Genomic DNA, 16,418 nt, shown 5'->3' on the forward strand with positions numbered 1-16,418 from the left:
GGGACACCCTATCCACATTCCTCCAGAATCTCCAACAGCTTCTTCCTCATTTGCTTCACCTGGTCCTACTCAACCCAGCAACCCACCTTCCTAGATGTTGACCCCACCTCAAAGATGGCTACACCAGTACCTCTGTCCATATCAAACCTACTAACCATTAGCAATACATCCGCTTCGACTGGTGCCACCCGTTCCATACCAGGAAGTGCCTTCCACACGGTCTAGCCACCCGTATTTGTCTCATCTGCAGTGAGGAATGGTCCCTTTCAAAATATACCAAGGGTCTCACTGAGGCCTTTACAGATCGTAATTATGCTCCCAGCCTTCTACAAAAACAAATCTCCTGTGCCTTATCTTTACAATCTCCCACGACCTCCCAAAGTCTCACTGTCCAGCCACATAGGAACACTCCCCTCATGACTCAGTACCACCCAGGACGTGAGCAACTGAATTACGAGGGTGTACACATGGACAAGGGAAAAAAAATCCCGGATTTTTCCCGCATGTTCTGGTTAACAATATACTTTATCCCGGGTGAAAATACACTTTTTCTGTGTTAAGTGACAGAATACTTTCTCTTGGTACCATAAAACATATTGACCCTTTGAATGGTTAAGATTTTATACACCGGCATAGAACTTTCCTGCACTTTAGAAAACGAAAGCAGCCCCCCCCCCCCCCCCCCAACAAAAATAAATATATAAATAAAAATGCATTTTTGGAAAGATCTTTGATGCGCAGCAGCACATACGCTGCATATTTTCGTATGACGAAGGTATACATCTGAATTCCACCAAACGCAGCACATTGCTTTCCGAAGCACTGAAATCGACATTGCAATGCGCTTTAGTAAGCCAATCATAGCTGATGCCATGTGATCTTGCCAGCTGATGATAGCAGATATTCAGAGCATAGAACAATAGAAGACATGATGTAGTCAGCCAATAACAACCAGCATCACTGTTCAGTAGCGCGAACACATAAATAGGAAAAGTTAATGGTTTAAATTAATCTATATTGTGTAGCTACAAGAAAAACTAAGCTTTCAGATATAATATTGGTCTTTTTTGCATGTGTTACACTTTAATGTATGTAACACAAATGTAGCAGCAAAATTTTAAATAATACATAAATGTCTGGGCTCGAAATTCTTCCAAGTGCTTGGCCCTCAGTGGGTTAAGCTTTAAATGAGAATAAAACACCCTGTGATTTAAGAAATTCAAAGCACATTCACACAAAACATCATTCAACTTGCGTAAAATGAAATTTACTTTGAAAGTAATGCTTTTTAACCACCATTCGCAATATTTACCCGCAACCTGTTACAATTCGTTTCAGCAATTGTCAGACAGCAACAGAAAACGACGTTACTCAGCATGTGCAGCTATGATGACATAGGAAGCCCCCAAGTTCATACCTATATAGGTTTAAGGGATCTTACATTACATTATAAATGAAACAGAACATCAGAGGGTACTCCAAGAGCATTAGAATTTCGCAAACCAGACTAAAATTCGTAATTCGGTTGAAAGTGCAAGTTCGTATGTCCACATTAACAAAGAAGTAGGTCTCAACCTGATATTAAGCTTATCAGTGTGGTTTTCAGGCTGCAAATTTTCTTGGAGTACCAGTACTGTATTATCTCATGTTTAGTTCTTCATTACGGCATAACACCATACGTGCCACGAGATAAAAACGGGCACTTGTAATTCCACAAACAGTTGATGCTAGCCAATACTGTGAAATGAAAAACTCCATTTCAAATAAATTAACTGCCTCTGCAGAAAAGATTAATAAAAGCAAAATTTCTTTAGCAAATCGACAAAAATAACATCAGTTTTGTGCAAGGCAATTAATGCTTGGTTGCCAAAAATCTGGAAACAAAATAAAACCAGGAAACTAAAACTAACAACATATTTTAGACTTCCGTAAGTATGTGAATGTATATTATTTCACTTGCTAGCTCCCACAGAAATCCTTTTTGTTTTCATTTGATGTGAGTTGTAAATGAAGAAGACACACAGAAATTACTAGAACTTAACAGGGGTCACGTGTAGACTACCACCCTCTCCACTGCAACTTCGACTGCTCTGCGCATGCGTGACTCTGCCAGCTTGGGAACGCCAGAAGAATTTTTCTGAGTAGTGTCTGGCTGCTTGTTGCTTTTGCTGATACAGCTAAGTGCCGCACTTCAAGTAGCCATAAGTGGGAGAAGGTACTGTTCATACGTGACTCAACTGCACATGCACACCAGCCCACTGGCTACTGCTCAAACCAACCCAAAGTAAACCGTTGTAATGTCACGATCATCGGAAGCAGTAGTCTTTGTCCTAAAGCCTTTGACACATTTTGGTGTTGGCAGACACTTGTGTGTGCACTTTGTTTTGTTGTTGGAAATGGCACATTTCCTTTGAAACTTAGGTTTACTTTGGTTTTCTTTCCCTCGTTTAAGTTTTATTGCTGCAGTATTATTCCACAGTAGCTGGCAAAAATAAAATTCTTTGTTAGATTATCATTTCTAACCAGTCAAAACTGCAAAAATTTATCTGAGAAGTGAAACAATGAAAATTCCTGTAATTCTAAAAAATTCTAGGATTTTTCCCGGTTTTCACCAAGACAAAAAAATTCCCAGGTTTTTCCGGGATTTCCCAGGGCATATATACCCTGATTACATTCTCTGCCAGGGTTTTGACTATCTCTCGTTGTCCCTGAAATGATAAATGTCCTACCCACTATCACTCCCACAGTGGTATTTGCCGTCCATCGAACCTACACAGTGTACTCGTCCATCCCTACATAACCCCCGATTCCATGTCCCACACATCCTCCCACCAACACCTACTCCAGTCCAATCACAAACATCACCTATCCCATCAAAGGCAGGGCCACCTGTGAAACCAGTCAGGTGACCTACAAGCTGAGCTGCAACCACTGTGCTGCATTTTATGGGGCATGACAACCAACAATCTGTCTGTCCGCATGAATGGCCACCAACGAACTGGCCAAGAAACAAGTGGATGACCCTGTTGCTGAGCACACCTCCCAACAACATTCTTCATTTCAATGACTGCTTCACAGCCTTTGTCATATGGATCCTTCCCACCAACACCAACTTTCCTGAAATGCGCAGGTGGAAACTCTCCCTGCAATATATCCTATGTTCCCATAACCCTCCTGGCCTCAACCTTTGTTAGTCATTGTGCTCATCAATCCAGCCCCTTCCCTGTTCCCATTCCAGCACTATACAGTTCTCTATTCCACCAACGCACCCAGTCTTTTTACTTCTCTCCTTTTCCACTATTCCCCCCCTCCCCCCTCCAACTCTCCCTTGACTTCCATCTAACCTCTCGACTGCACCTAGCTGTCCTACCCTCTCTCCACCTCATCCCCGTGGGCTCCCCAGCAGCACTTCACTGTCCCCCTACCCTGCTATCTGCCCCCCTCCCCGCCCCAGCTTACCCCCACCCATTTACCTCTCCCAACATGCACTGCTGCCACTGCAAAATGGCTTCAGCTGGCAGAGACTGCAGTCATGAGTGTGAATTGTGTGTGTGTGTGTGTGTGTGTGTGTGTGTGTGTGTATAGTTTATTTTCGACAAAGGCCTTGTTGGCCAAAAGCTTATATTGTGACAGTCGTTTCGTTGTGCCTATCTGTGACTCAACATCTCCGCTATATGCTGAGTAGCAACTATCCTTTTCATAATATTGTTACTTTACTTGTTGGAATATAGATGAGACAGTTTTAAAATAACACAGTTAACTAATTTTACAATTGTATTCCAAAACTCATATAGATTAATATAAACACAAATCACCATAATCTTCCTTTTAGTTACCGGTACACGAAATTAAAAACATTACTTTCCAAAATCAACATTATACTCATTTTTAACTAATCAGGCAATATGACATTAGTTATAATGTAACTAAAATGTTGTTAACAATATGTAATGTGCTGACATGGCAATGAAAATTATGTCTGCATTTTATCTCTTGTATTTTGTGTGATATTTTATTTATAAATATTCTGAGGGTAGTGTTCCTCCTACAGTCAATGATTGTATTAGTTTTGCAGGACCACCACACCCAAAATGATTCATAGTGGAAGATTTGCGATGACATGTAGACCTATTAGTCCTTGGTATATCAGTATGCTCCCCACATTTCTTTATTTGTTAAGCCATCAGTACACTTTTTGAATGCAAATATAGTGTGTCATATTTACTGCCCTACAAAGATTACTTGATCTGAAATACACTGTACTGGACAATTATTTGATACTGTTTTATTTAGAAGCCTTTGTTACCTAAATCTGGATATGAGACTATCTTCAATCTTCGTTGAAAAATTTGAAGGTAAAGTCCGCGCACCAGTCAGTCTTTTTACAAGAAATTCTTTCCAGTCTTTATATTTGTCTTGAATTGCTGCAAGAAAGATAAACTTCATCAATATTTTAACAACCAGTTCAATTGACCATCCAAACTTTGGTTGCTATTTGCTTACTTCATACTTACCTCTAAGATCATGAACAAGTCAACAGGCATTTCTAAGAGAATGAATAATTAAATACAGATGAGTGCATGAAAATTTTGCTGGATAAATTAATCCAAATACTCCATCACATGAACAGAGGGGAAAGTATACTACTGGTTAACAGATCAAATGCAACTCTATTTACAGTTATCAGTTTGGCAGATTTTGAAATTACTTTTAAATTATAACATACAGCAGGATATTTTATTATTTACATGTTCCACAATACTGTCCACTATGTGGTACAGTACGAAGAACAACACTTCCTTACACTCATTCTGCTTCTAAATTCTTATTATTTTAGTGTCCCTAAAGTAATGACAAAACATTATCACAACAGATCCTACAATTACTAAGTCAATAAAAGTTTAACACAAAAATTTCAGATGAGAAAATTAAATATGAAAGAATCTGTCCATGCCACCATGAACTGTTTAAGAATCATGAACCTAGCTTATGTAATGCTTGTGAAGAACTTGTAAGTTCAGTAGTTTTCCTCGGCAGCACACTTTGTCCAGATAGCGACAATCATACTACATACTTGTTTCTCAGGTAGTATAAGGATTTAAAGACCAAACTAGATGTCATTAGTCTCTCATTACACTGATCTGAAACAAGAGGGAGAGGGAGAGATGGAAAAGAGGAAGGTGGTTGAGAGGACAAAGGTGGTTGAGAGAAAGGGGAGAGAAGAGGTGAAACTTCGAGGCTGTGGGGGCAGAGGCAGCGAGTGGGGGGGGGAGGAGGGGAGGCGGCGAGGGGTGGGAGGCGGTGAGGGGTGGGAGGCGGCGAATGGGGGTGGGAGGCGGCGAGGGGTGGGAGGCAGCGAGGGGTGGGAGGCGGCGAGGGGGGTGTGGGAGGCGGTGGGAGGCGGCGAGGGGGCGGGGGTGGGAGGCGGCGAGAGGGAGGTGGGAGGCGTCGAGAGGGGGGATGGGAGGCGGCGAGGGGGGTGGGAGGCGGCGAGGGGGGTGGGAGGCGGCAAGGGGGGTGGGAGGCGGCAAGGGGGGGTGAAGCGGCAAGGGGGGGTGAAGCGGCAAGGGGGGGGAGGCGGCAAGGGGGGGGGAGGCGGCAAGGGGGGGGAGGAGGCGGCAAGGGGGGGGCGGAGGCGGCAAGGGGGGGCGGAGGCGGCAAGGGGGGGGGGGAGGCGGCAAGGGGGGGGAGGCGGCAAGGGGGGGGAGGCGGCAAGGGGGGGGAGGCGGCAAGGGGGGGGAGGCGGCAAGGGGGGGAGGCGGCAAGGGGGGGAGGCGGCAAGGGGGGGGAGGCGGCAAGGGGGGGGGAGGCGGCAAGGGGGGGGGAGGCGCAAGGGGGGGAGGCGGCAAGGGGGGGGGGGAGGCGGCAACGGGGGGAGGCGGCAATGGGGGGGGGAGGCGGCAACGGGGGGGGAGGCGGGAAGGGGGGGGGAGGCGGGAAGGGGGGGGGAGGCGGCAAGGGGAGGGGGGTTTGGAGAACGAAGAGGAGAGAGAACAAAAAACACTACTAAAACACATGACAAGACAGGCATTACATAGAAAAGGATAAAGTGAATTAAACTATACTACTATGCACTATACAGTTAATTTATGATAATTCGCCTGTCATTCATTCCCAACTTTTGTATTAAAAGTGTCCTTTAGCCTGCATAAAGCTGAGGAATGAAATTAGACAAAGCCACTGCTCATTTTATTGTTTATTTATATAGACTGGATCTGTGTTGTCCAACATGCCTATCTACGGCAATTGTATAATTCGCTTTTCCGTTCTCATGTAATTTCCATAAATTTTGTATTAATTGACTTTTAGCATGTCCTCATCCTGTTAAAATACCGACTTTCAGCTGGGAAGGAAGAGGATAATCTATACGCCACTAAAAGTCATGTTTAAGGAAAATTTTCCAAAGAATGTACAGAAATTCTTTGAGGGCACAAGAGTAAATTAGAAAACAGCTGCAGATAGGCATGTGGCCACATTCTGGTCGAGTATAATACACAGACAATAAAACAAGCAGCCTTGTCTGTAAAAATACAAACTATGATTCATCATTAATTTCAGTAGTGATGTATCATCATTAATTTCAATAGTGATGTAAGAATGGCTCATTGTTATTTCTCAAAAACCAAGATGAGCGGTTAATACAGAACATTCACATTTATTTCAGCTAATTTAAACTAAATTTACTTACTCTTTGGTGGAATGAGCGGCTTTCCTCTGGTTGCACACCATCCAACAGGATGCACAGTATTACAACACAAATTTAGCCAGAAATCCTTGCTACCATTTTGTCCAAAGCCTTCATACCTTAGCAATGCTTTGTAACCTTGAAAGAAACAAAACACACATGTAATGTTCTCAGAGATTAAAGAATTCACATGTTTGTTGACCTAAACAATGGTAACTTCAAAAACACTACTAATTTTAAAATACAGTAATACTGAAAATGGGTCCCATTACTTCTTGTCAGAAATAACATACACTTCATAAAGGCTTTTGTAAGAACAACTGCAAATTATTTTTCTCATAAATTTGTTCATATATATCGAGGTGACAAAAGTCATGGGATAGCGATATGCACATATACAGAGATGGCGGTAGTATTGCACACAAGGGAGAAATGGGCAGTGCACTGGCAGAACTGTTATTTGTTCTCAGGTGATTCATGTCAAGAGATTTCCAATGTGATTATGGCCACAAAACTGAATTAACAGACTGTGAACACGGAATGGTGGTTGGAGCTAGATGCATGGGACATTCCATTTCGGAAATCACTGCGGAATTCAATATTCCGAGATGAGCAGTGTCCAGATTGTGTCGAGAATATAAAATGTTAGGCATTACAGCTGACCATGGACAACGCAGTGGCTGACGGCCATCACTTAATGACCAAGAGCAACGGCATTTGCGTGCGCACAGTTGTCAGTACTAACAAACAAGCAAGACCATGTGAAACAACCACAGAAATCAATGTGGGACATATGACGAACATATCCACTAGGACAGTGTGGTAGAATTTGGCATTAAAGTGCTATGGCAGCTGACACGAGTGCCTTTGCTAACGCACGACATCACCTGCAGCACCTCTTCTAGGCTCGTGACCATATCAGTTGTACCCTAGATGACTGGAAAACCATGGTCTGGGTAGACAAGTCCCGATATCAGTTGGTAAGAGCTGACAGTAGTAGGGTTCGAGTGTGGTGCAGATCTCATGAAACCATGGACCTAAGCTGTCAACAAGGCACTGCGCATTCTGGTGGTGGCTCCATAATGGTGTGACCTGTGTTTACATGTAATGGACTAGGCCTCTGGTCCAACTGGACTGCTAATTGCTGGAAATGTTTATGTCTGGCTGCTCGGAGACCATTTGCTACCATCGATGGACTTCATGTTCTTAAACAATGAGGAATTTTAATGGATAACAATGCGGCACATCACCAGGCCAAAACCGTTTGTTATTGGTATGAAGTACATTCTGGAAAATTTGAGTGAATGATTTAGCCTCTCACATCGCCTGACATAAATCCCACTGAACATTTGTGGGACATAATTGAAAGTATTTGTATGGAGTGTGGCCATGTATGGAAGTGAAACATGGACGATAAATAGTTTGGACAAGAAAATAATAGAAGCTTTCGAAATGTGGTGCTACAGAAGAATGCTGAAGATTAGATGGGTACTTCACATAACTAATGAGGAGGTATTGAACAGAATTGGGGAGAAGAGGAGTTTGTGGCACAACTTGACAAGAAGAAGGGACCAAGAAGAAGGGACCGGTTGGTAGGACCTGTTCTGAGGCATCAAGGGATCACAAATTTAGCATTGGAGGGCAGCGTGGAGGGTAAAAATGGTAGAGGGAGACCAAGAGATGAATACACTAAGCAGATTCAGAAGGATGTAGGTTGCAGTAGGTACTGGGAAATGATGAAGCTTGCACAGGATAGAGTAGCATGGAGAGCTGCATCAAACCAGTCTCAGGACTGAAGACCACAACAACAACAATTGAAAGATCAGTTCATGTACAAAATCCTGCACTGGCAACACTTTTGCAAAGCCTATAGAGGCAGCATGGCTCAATATTTTTGCAGGGGACTTCCAACAACTTGCTGAGTCCATACCACATTGACTTGCTGCACTATGCTGGGCAACAGTAGGCCTGACACATTATTAGGAGGTATCCCATGACCTTTGTCACCTCAGGGTATGTATTTTGTTTGTTTATTCTAAGAAATCTCTTGAACATCTGGAAAATTTTTTTTGGGAGGGGGGGGGGGGGGGAGGGAGGGGGAAGGCTTTGCTGTGGTGAGAAGACCCCACTAGTGCTCCTAGTGGGGTAGAGAAGTAATGACATGTAAGCTTAAATCATTGCAAGATGGAATGTGTCCTGATATTCACCGGCTTATACACATGCATAAGCCCATGTTCCTCTTTGACTAGTGCTGTGATTATGATATAGACTGTGGGAAAATATTTTTTATTCTTTAATTTTTTTGTTTTGTATTTTGGTGCAAAAACAACAAGGGTCCTAAGTGCCTATGTCAAAACCGTACAACACAAATACAAAGAGAGAAGTTAAAAATGACTAGATGTCAATCCCAATCGACGGAAGAGAAGACAGCTAGAAACAGGGACATGGAGAAAGATCTATAATATACCATTGAGAAACGGAGGTCCAGAACTAAAAATTAAATGGCCTTTGCCATATTGCTACGACAGATGAGAAATGAAACATGGTCAACAGCCACACTTCGTTAGCTAAAACAGCTGATTACTCAGATGGAAAACACAAATGGGAACATAAGGGGTTAAAAAAAGGGCATTCCATCAGAAAATGGCAGACAGATAACAGTTGAGTGCAATGTACACAAAGTGGTAAGGGAGCACCACTTCATAAATGGTGGTGGCTAAAACGATAGTGCCCAATATGCATCCTAGTTAAAATGATCTCCTAGTGGCAAGAGGGCAGAGAGGTGGTAATCCAAGCTGCTGGGAGAGGCTTAATAACCCTGAGCTCATTTCCATGAAGGGAGGACCAATGGTGACGCCAAAATGACACCACCTGCTGGCAGACGGCAACACAGAGATCACTGGAGGGAATGTAAGAACCAGCGGCTGCAGTCTTGGCAGCAGCATCAGCAGCCTTGTTTCCCATCAGGCTAATGTGACTACGTACCCATATAAACATCACAGTGACTCCATAAAGAGTGAGCTAGTGGCAACTTTCCTGGACATGTTGCACTAAGGGATGGACAGTGTTCGGCACACAGGGGCTCTAAAGGGTGCTCAGAGAGTCTGAGCAGATGGCGCAATTGAAAAGCCTGTGTCATCTGATGTACTGTGTTGTCTGATACAGGGCGAGGAGCTCTAGGGCGAAGAGCTCTGCTGTAAATACTATGCAATGTTCTGGAAGCCAATACCGAAAAACCACGGCATCAATGACGAAGGCACACCCAACACCATAGTCAGTCTGAGAACCACCAGTGTACAGAAAGGTACTATCACAAAGTTCCAAGCGAAGGTCGTGGAACTTAATGTGACAGAGCGAGTCTGGAGTAGTGTTCTTAGGAAGCAAAAGAAGGCCAAGGTAAACACAGGCCACCACACGAAGCCAAGGTAATGTTGGGTTCACACCCACCGGGAAAGTGGCAGGTAGCGTGAAGTTGCCCACAAGCAAAAGGTGCTGCAACATCTGTAAGTGAACAGCATCTGGCTCTGGGGTGGAGGACTGAGATGAAGTGAGAGCATGATCTAACTACCTCTTAGTAAAGGCGGCAATGCAGCGCTCATGATTCTAAGAAGAGAAGGGTATTGCCCAAGCCTCCTTCACTTGTTTCCGATGGAGGAAGGCGGGGTGTTAGAAGCTGGAAATCTCCTCAAAATGGCGGCACAAGGTGTTGGAAATAGCAATAGCATCCATGACGACGACGTCTGCTATTGTCAAGCTGGAAACAGGGGAATGAATATTGGTCCAGAGAGCCGTCGGAGGTTGGCCCACAAAATGGAAGAGGGAGTGAAACTATTAACAGAACTAGTTAATGAAATCCAGCTGGCTTTGTTGCTGTCCCGAAGAACATGACGACACTGTGCACGCATCTGTTCATAATGAAAACAGTTTGCCATCTTAGGATGATGGTTAAAAACGTGGAGATCACGTCTCCATGCGCAAATTGCGTAGCGCATGCCTCAGTCCACCAAGGGACTGGGACATGGCGTGGTAAAGAGGAAGTGTGAGGAATGGAATATTCTACAGTGGTAAGGATAACATTTTTAAGATATTCTACCTTGTCGTCGCAACTGGGGAAATGATGTTCGCTGAAGGTGCAAGGGAGGAGTAAAGCCTCCAGTCGACCTTAGTAAGCTGCCATTTGGGTGTGCACATAGGTGGGGTAGAAGTCAGCAAACAGATAGCACATGGGAAATGGTCGCTCAAATATGTGTCAGAGAACGAGACGATGGGCAAGCTCGACAGTGCAGAAGGATAGATCAAAATGAGAATAGGTGTGCATGGAGTCTGAGAGGAACATGGGTGCTCCTGTATTAAGACAGAGGACGTTAAGTTGACTGAGATGGTCAGGAAAGAGGGCACCTTACAGACAGGTTCTGGGAGAACCCCAAAGGGGATGGTACGCTTTAATGTCACTGAGCAGCAGAAACGAGTGAGGTAGATGCCCATTAAGCTGGAGGAAGTCTCCCCTGGTGACAATGAATGACAGAGGGGCGTAAATGGTACAAAGGGAAAAGGTCAAGTGAGGAATGAAAAGCAAACTGCGACAGTTTGAAGACAGGTAGCCGGTGAGATGGGTTGACTGTGAACATCATACCCTCTGGGCAGCATGACTCCTCCATGAGATGGAATGCTGACCTTGGCAGTAAGGTCAAAACAGACCACAAAGAAATGCGAGAGCAGCCGTAAATCCTCTTTGTTGGATATAAGGCCACGAATGTTCCAATGGAGGAGAGCAATGACAAGGAAAAAATGAAGGGGTGTCCTATCGGCAGCAGCCGAGTGCCAGCCTTCAAAGACTTGCTGCTAGAGGGCACAGAGGCAGGAGGATCCTGCTCCGTGAGGTCTACAGAAGCGTCGGCATTCTTCTGCTGTCGGCCTGTGGAGTCCAGGGCAGAAAAATTTAGTGGTGCACAACGGCGACACAGAGGTTGGCCAGGCAAGGGTATCATGTGGTGACACCGCGAAGAGGATCTTCGAGTAGGCCAAGGGGAAGAGCATTTCCTTTTTTTTGACTTCTTCGAGCCTTTCCAGTTAGCAGGGGGAAGACTCAGATGTTGGTTGGCTGGAGGGACATAGGAAGTCTTCACAGGAGTATTCCTTCTGTCCTTTCCAGCCTGACAGTTGTGTAGCTAGTGACTTTACCCCGTGAGGCGAAAGTTTGGTGGCGTGTTGCACAGCTGGAGGAGGAGACGGGATGCTACCTTGATGCTGGGTGATCTCACAACCGCGGTGCTAAATTTCATGTCACTTGTCTGCATGGCCATGTCCTTTGTGGAGCGAGATGTATCAAGAACAGTACTGTAGGTGACAGATGGTAGAACGCAGAGTTTCCGACTCGCTGAAAACTTGCGAGTGATCGGGTAAGGCACATTTTCCATCAACCGGATCTCCTGACAGCTGGCTCATCGAGATACACGGGATAGTCGTGGGTGGACGAGGCATGGTCGTCATTGCAGTTAATGCAGCGGGGAGGAGGAGGTGGACAATCATCCTTGTGAGCATCCCTAGGTAGCATCCCGTCTCCTCCTCCAGCTGTGCAACACGCTACCAAACTTTCGCCTCACGGGGTAAAGTCACTAGCTACACAACTGTCAGGCTGGAAAGGACAGAAGGAATACTCCCGTGAAGACTTCCTATGTCCCTCCAGCCAACCAACATCTGAGTCTTCCCCCTGTTAACTGGAAAGGCTCGAAGAAGTCAAAAAAAAAAAAAAAAAAAAAAAAAAGGAAATGCTCTTCCCCTTGGCCTACTCGAAGGTTACATGTTTGGCTGGGTGTCGACAGGACTCTTGAGTGTGTTTTTAATGATGACACTGGTAGCAGCTCGTTGGGTTCAGAATATCTGGTCTGACTGTAACAACTGCATAACCTGCTCTTATCTTCGACACAAGAACCACTCTATCGAAACTGAGAAAGAGAGAGCGTGTGGGCACTACGAAGGCACCTACTTTTTTCATCACCTGATGGACGGCAATGAGACCCTGATCAGAGAGGTATGTTTGGATTTCTGCCTCGGTCAGACCATTGACCAGCCTAGTGTAAATAACACAACGTGAAGAATTCAGCGTTCAATGGGCCTCGACATGAACAGGATAGCCATGGAGAAGTGAAGCTGCTAGCAGTAGTTGTGCTTGAGGATCAGAAGTATTCTTCAAAAACAAAGCGCCATTGCATAAACGAGAGCAGGATTTCACAGGGCCAGCAACTGTATCAACATCTTTCTGAATAATAAACACACTGACCGTAGTGAAAGACAGACTGTCTTCAGTACGCAAAACCACGAGGAACCTTGGTGCAGCTGGGAGTGTCTTTGAATTGTTAGCCTCAGTCCATTTACGTTTCATAGCCGTTGACTGTGAAGATGATTGGCTCATTGTGAGAAAATCCCCCACGATTGCCAGCGTCTCCAATGGCGTGCTCCTTCCAACTGGGGGCCCCCTTCAGAAGGGGGTGAACTCGCCTTAGATGATTGTTGACACCTCAGGTCACACCTCCTGAACACCAGACGGAGGGACCAATCGGCAGTTTGTGAAGGTAGCAGCTCAGGCAATCACCCCTTCCTGGGCCTGGCCTAAACCAGGGGGTACATGTGAAACCTACCTGTCAACCTGGGGCTGGGAATTACACATTATCCAGTCATCTATTACACATTAGGCACATGGGCCAGCCTTCAGGAGTGCACAGGGAGAAAGAAGAAAAAGAGGAACCTCGAATGCCGAAGTGGAGGAAGGTTAGGAGAAGGTGAATGAAGAAAGAAAAAAGGAGCAGTGGACAGTATTCTGATATTGACTACCAAAAATGCAGAGTACATTTCCAAAAACCACCCAGACATGTTCCCCATGGGAGGGAAGAAAGAACAGCAAGTGGATAGACATGCAGCATGGAAGGGAAAAGATGCTGCAAATACTGGGGCCCATGGTAGCCAAGCACAAACCCGCCCAAAGAGTGGTGAGCTCCCTGGGGGCTAACCATATTTTGAAATATACACTACAAATGATTCTATTATTGTACTTTTTTCTGTAGTTGGTATTACACAATCCTAATGGATGCCTGCTGTCCATAGGAGTCCAGCCATGAGGCTAGTCACATCTTATGAACGAATGCCCTTAAATTATCAACCCTCTGCAGGTTAAACAATGAGCCCATATTACGTCTCATCAGAAAAAAATTTGTAAATATTACCCTCACACTGGGTGACCTTATACACTCTCTGAAATGAAGAAACTAATTGGCATTAAGAGTAAAATATGCCTCAGCTGAAGCATTTCCATTTCCTGAGACATTATCCAACCCCAGAGAAGACGTAACTGCAACCATTTCGGTAACGTGGGTCAAATCAAGACTCAAAGCAGTACAATTTTATCATACAAAATGTTGACTTGCCACTAAAGATCATAGATTTATAGTCCTCGTCATCATTACATATAATTCCCCATTCACACATGACTAAAAACAGTCTTGTCCTTAACCTGGACATACTAGGAGCCAAATCTGTGTGTTGATACTAGTCTATGGTGGCCATGCTTCATAATACAATTAAGTGTGTCTTAGTGGACAACTGACCCCCATTTCATACTTGCAACATACACTGATGAACCAAAAAATTATTACCAACTGCTCAACCCTTCGAGTTCCAACAAAAAATATTACTTTAAAATTTTTCACAAATTAGCACTTTCCATCATAGTAAGTAACAAATACTAGAGGAAACTGGCAGAAAGTATGTGATAATTTTTTTTGGGAAGTGGTTTCACAGTGGAACCACTAGGACCGTTTACTACCGCCTATCATTTCATGTGGTACTGGGATTGTCCGAAAAACATTGCATTGCCTTTTCTTCTTCTTTGCCCCTTCTGCATCAATACATTTACGTCAGCACAATTTACAGGCATCATAAGCTTTCTGGAGCTGCTCCACCAGAACGCTCTTCAAGGATACTGTTGATTGTGATAGGGAAGGTGAATGATTGACTCTGGTTTGTTGAAGAAATTTAGGAAAGTGGTCCATCTGTAATGGAGACTGTATATAAGGTGCTAGTATGGCCTATTCTTGAGCAGAGTGTGCAGAGAATAACTTTATCTAAATTTCATATGCAGGAAAATATTGTGTAATATGCACCATACGCAAAATCACAGTGGGCTCTATTTTTCATTGCAAATTTTTTCAAATTTCACACAGTGTATCACTTAAATGCAAAAATGAAGTTTTTTTACCAAGTAGTTCCCGTAAAATCATTTGAGAAAGACTGCAGTGCGCACGCCTCGATTCTGTCATCACAGCATGTCACCAACCAACTGAAAGCAGGCAAACAATGTCGGCCTCCCCTTATGAACAGACAAATGAACTCACCCAGCGCTGGTCACTGCACACTTCCACTGTATCCCACACACACTCTACTGCTCAAGTGTTTGGGATCTGTATCAAGTTGGACTAAAGGAAGACAATGAAGCAATTCAGAGACCGGCTACTAGATTTGTTACTGGTATGTACAAACAAAATGCCAGTGTTAGGGAGATGCTTCAGGAACTCAAATGAGAATCCCTGGAGGGAAAGCGTATTCTTTTTGAGAAACAACATTCAGAAACTTAAGAGAAACAGTATATGCAGCTGGCTGCAGTAATAATTCTATTGCCACAAACATGCATTTCACGCAAGGACCATGAAGGTAAGATGCAAGAAATTAGGGCACATACATACTCACATAGATAGTTGTCTTTTCCCCTCATTCAATTTATGAGTGGAACAGGAAACGAAATGATGAAGTGGTACAGGGTACCCTCAGCCGTGCACCACACAGTGGCTTGCAGAGTTTGTATATATAATGTAGTCAGATAGATGTAAGTTCTATTCAACAAGTGATGGCAGGAGAACACATACATGAAATAAGTATTACATATGCAAGCCAGTGGTTCCTCCTCCTGCCAGACACGTGACGTAATTACGATTTAACAGTTTTCAGATTTTTTCCTTTGCATGCATTGTGAAGCCTTGCTTCTTGCCAAATTTCGTGATTTTAGGTCAACGGGAAGAATCCTATAGATTTTGATGAATGAGTTTGCACCTATCAAAATATGTGACATAAATAGCCTTACCTTTTGACTGAATTGACCTAGATGCTTAAATGTTTTACACCAACATGGGGCCACGTACCTTAGCATGCGACAAAAATATGAACTTTATATTTCTACGCATCCCTGAGAAAAAGGGGCCTTAACAGTCAGTCAGACAGGAAGACAGAGGGAGATGGAGAGAGAAGGATTGGGCGAGCAGAGGGGAGTCAGAGGTTGGAGGGGGAGGGAGGGAGGAGAGAGGGAGGGGAGGGGGGAGAGTGAGAGGAGTGAGTGAGGGGGGGAGAGGGAGGAAGGGAGAGAGGGGGGGAGTGAGTGAGGGGGGAGAGAGTGGGGAGTGAGTGAGGGGGGAGTGAGTGAGGGGGGAGAGAGTGGGGAGTGAGTGAGGGGGGAGTGAGTGAGGGGGGAGGGAGTGAGGGGGGAGGGAGTGAGGGGGGAGGGAGTGAGGGGGGAGGGAGTGAGTGAGTGGGGAGTGAGTGAGGGGGGAGTGAGTGAGGGGGGAGAGAGTGAGGGGGGGAGAGAGTGAGGGGGGGAGAGAGGGGGGAGTGAGTGAGGGGGGGAGAGGGAGTGAGTGAGGGGGGGAGAGGGAGTGAGTGAGGGGGGTGAGGGGGGAGTGGGTGAGGGGGG

The 16,418-nt window shown here is 44.8% G+C and overlaps 1 protein-coding gene across 5 annotated transcripts in view; it reads right to left on the bottom strand.

Moving 5' to 3' along the window:
* The window catches only part of LOC124619931 (polycomb protein Sfmbt-like), a 297,358-nt gene that overhangs the window by 81,414 nt on the left and 199,526 nt on the right, over positions 1-16,418 (bottom strand). For all 5 annotated transcript variants that reach the window (XM_047146574.1, XM_047146575.1, XM_047146577.1 and 2 more), the window contains 2 exons: positions 6,689-6,823; positions 4,307-4,424 (listed from right to left, as the gene is read on the bottom strand). In XM_047146574.1, coding sequence (XP_047002530.1) covers positions 4,307-4,424; positions 6,689-6,823 — 253 coding nt within the window. The remainder of the gene's footprint in view (positions 1-4,306; positions 4,425-6,688; positions 6,824-16,418) is intronic.

Source organism: Schistocerca americana, chromosome 6 (assembly GCF_021461395.2).
Source record: "Schistocerca americana isolate TAMUIC-IGC-003095 chromosome 6, iqSchAmer2.1, whole genome shotgun sequence".
Taxonomy (NCBI): Eukaryota; Metazoa; Arthropoda; class Insecta; order Orthoptera; family Acrididae; genus Schistocerca; species Schistocerca americana.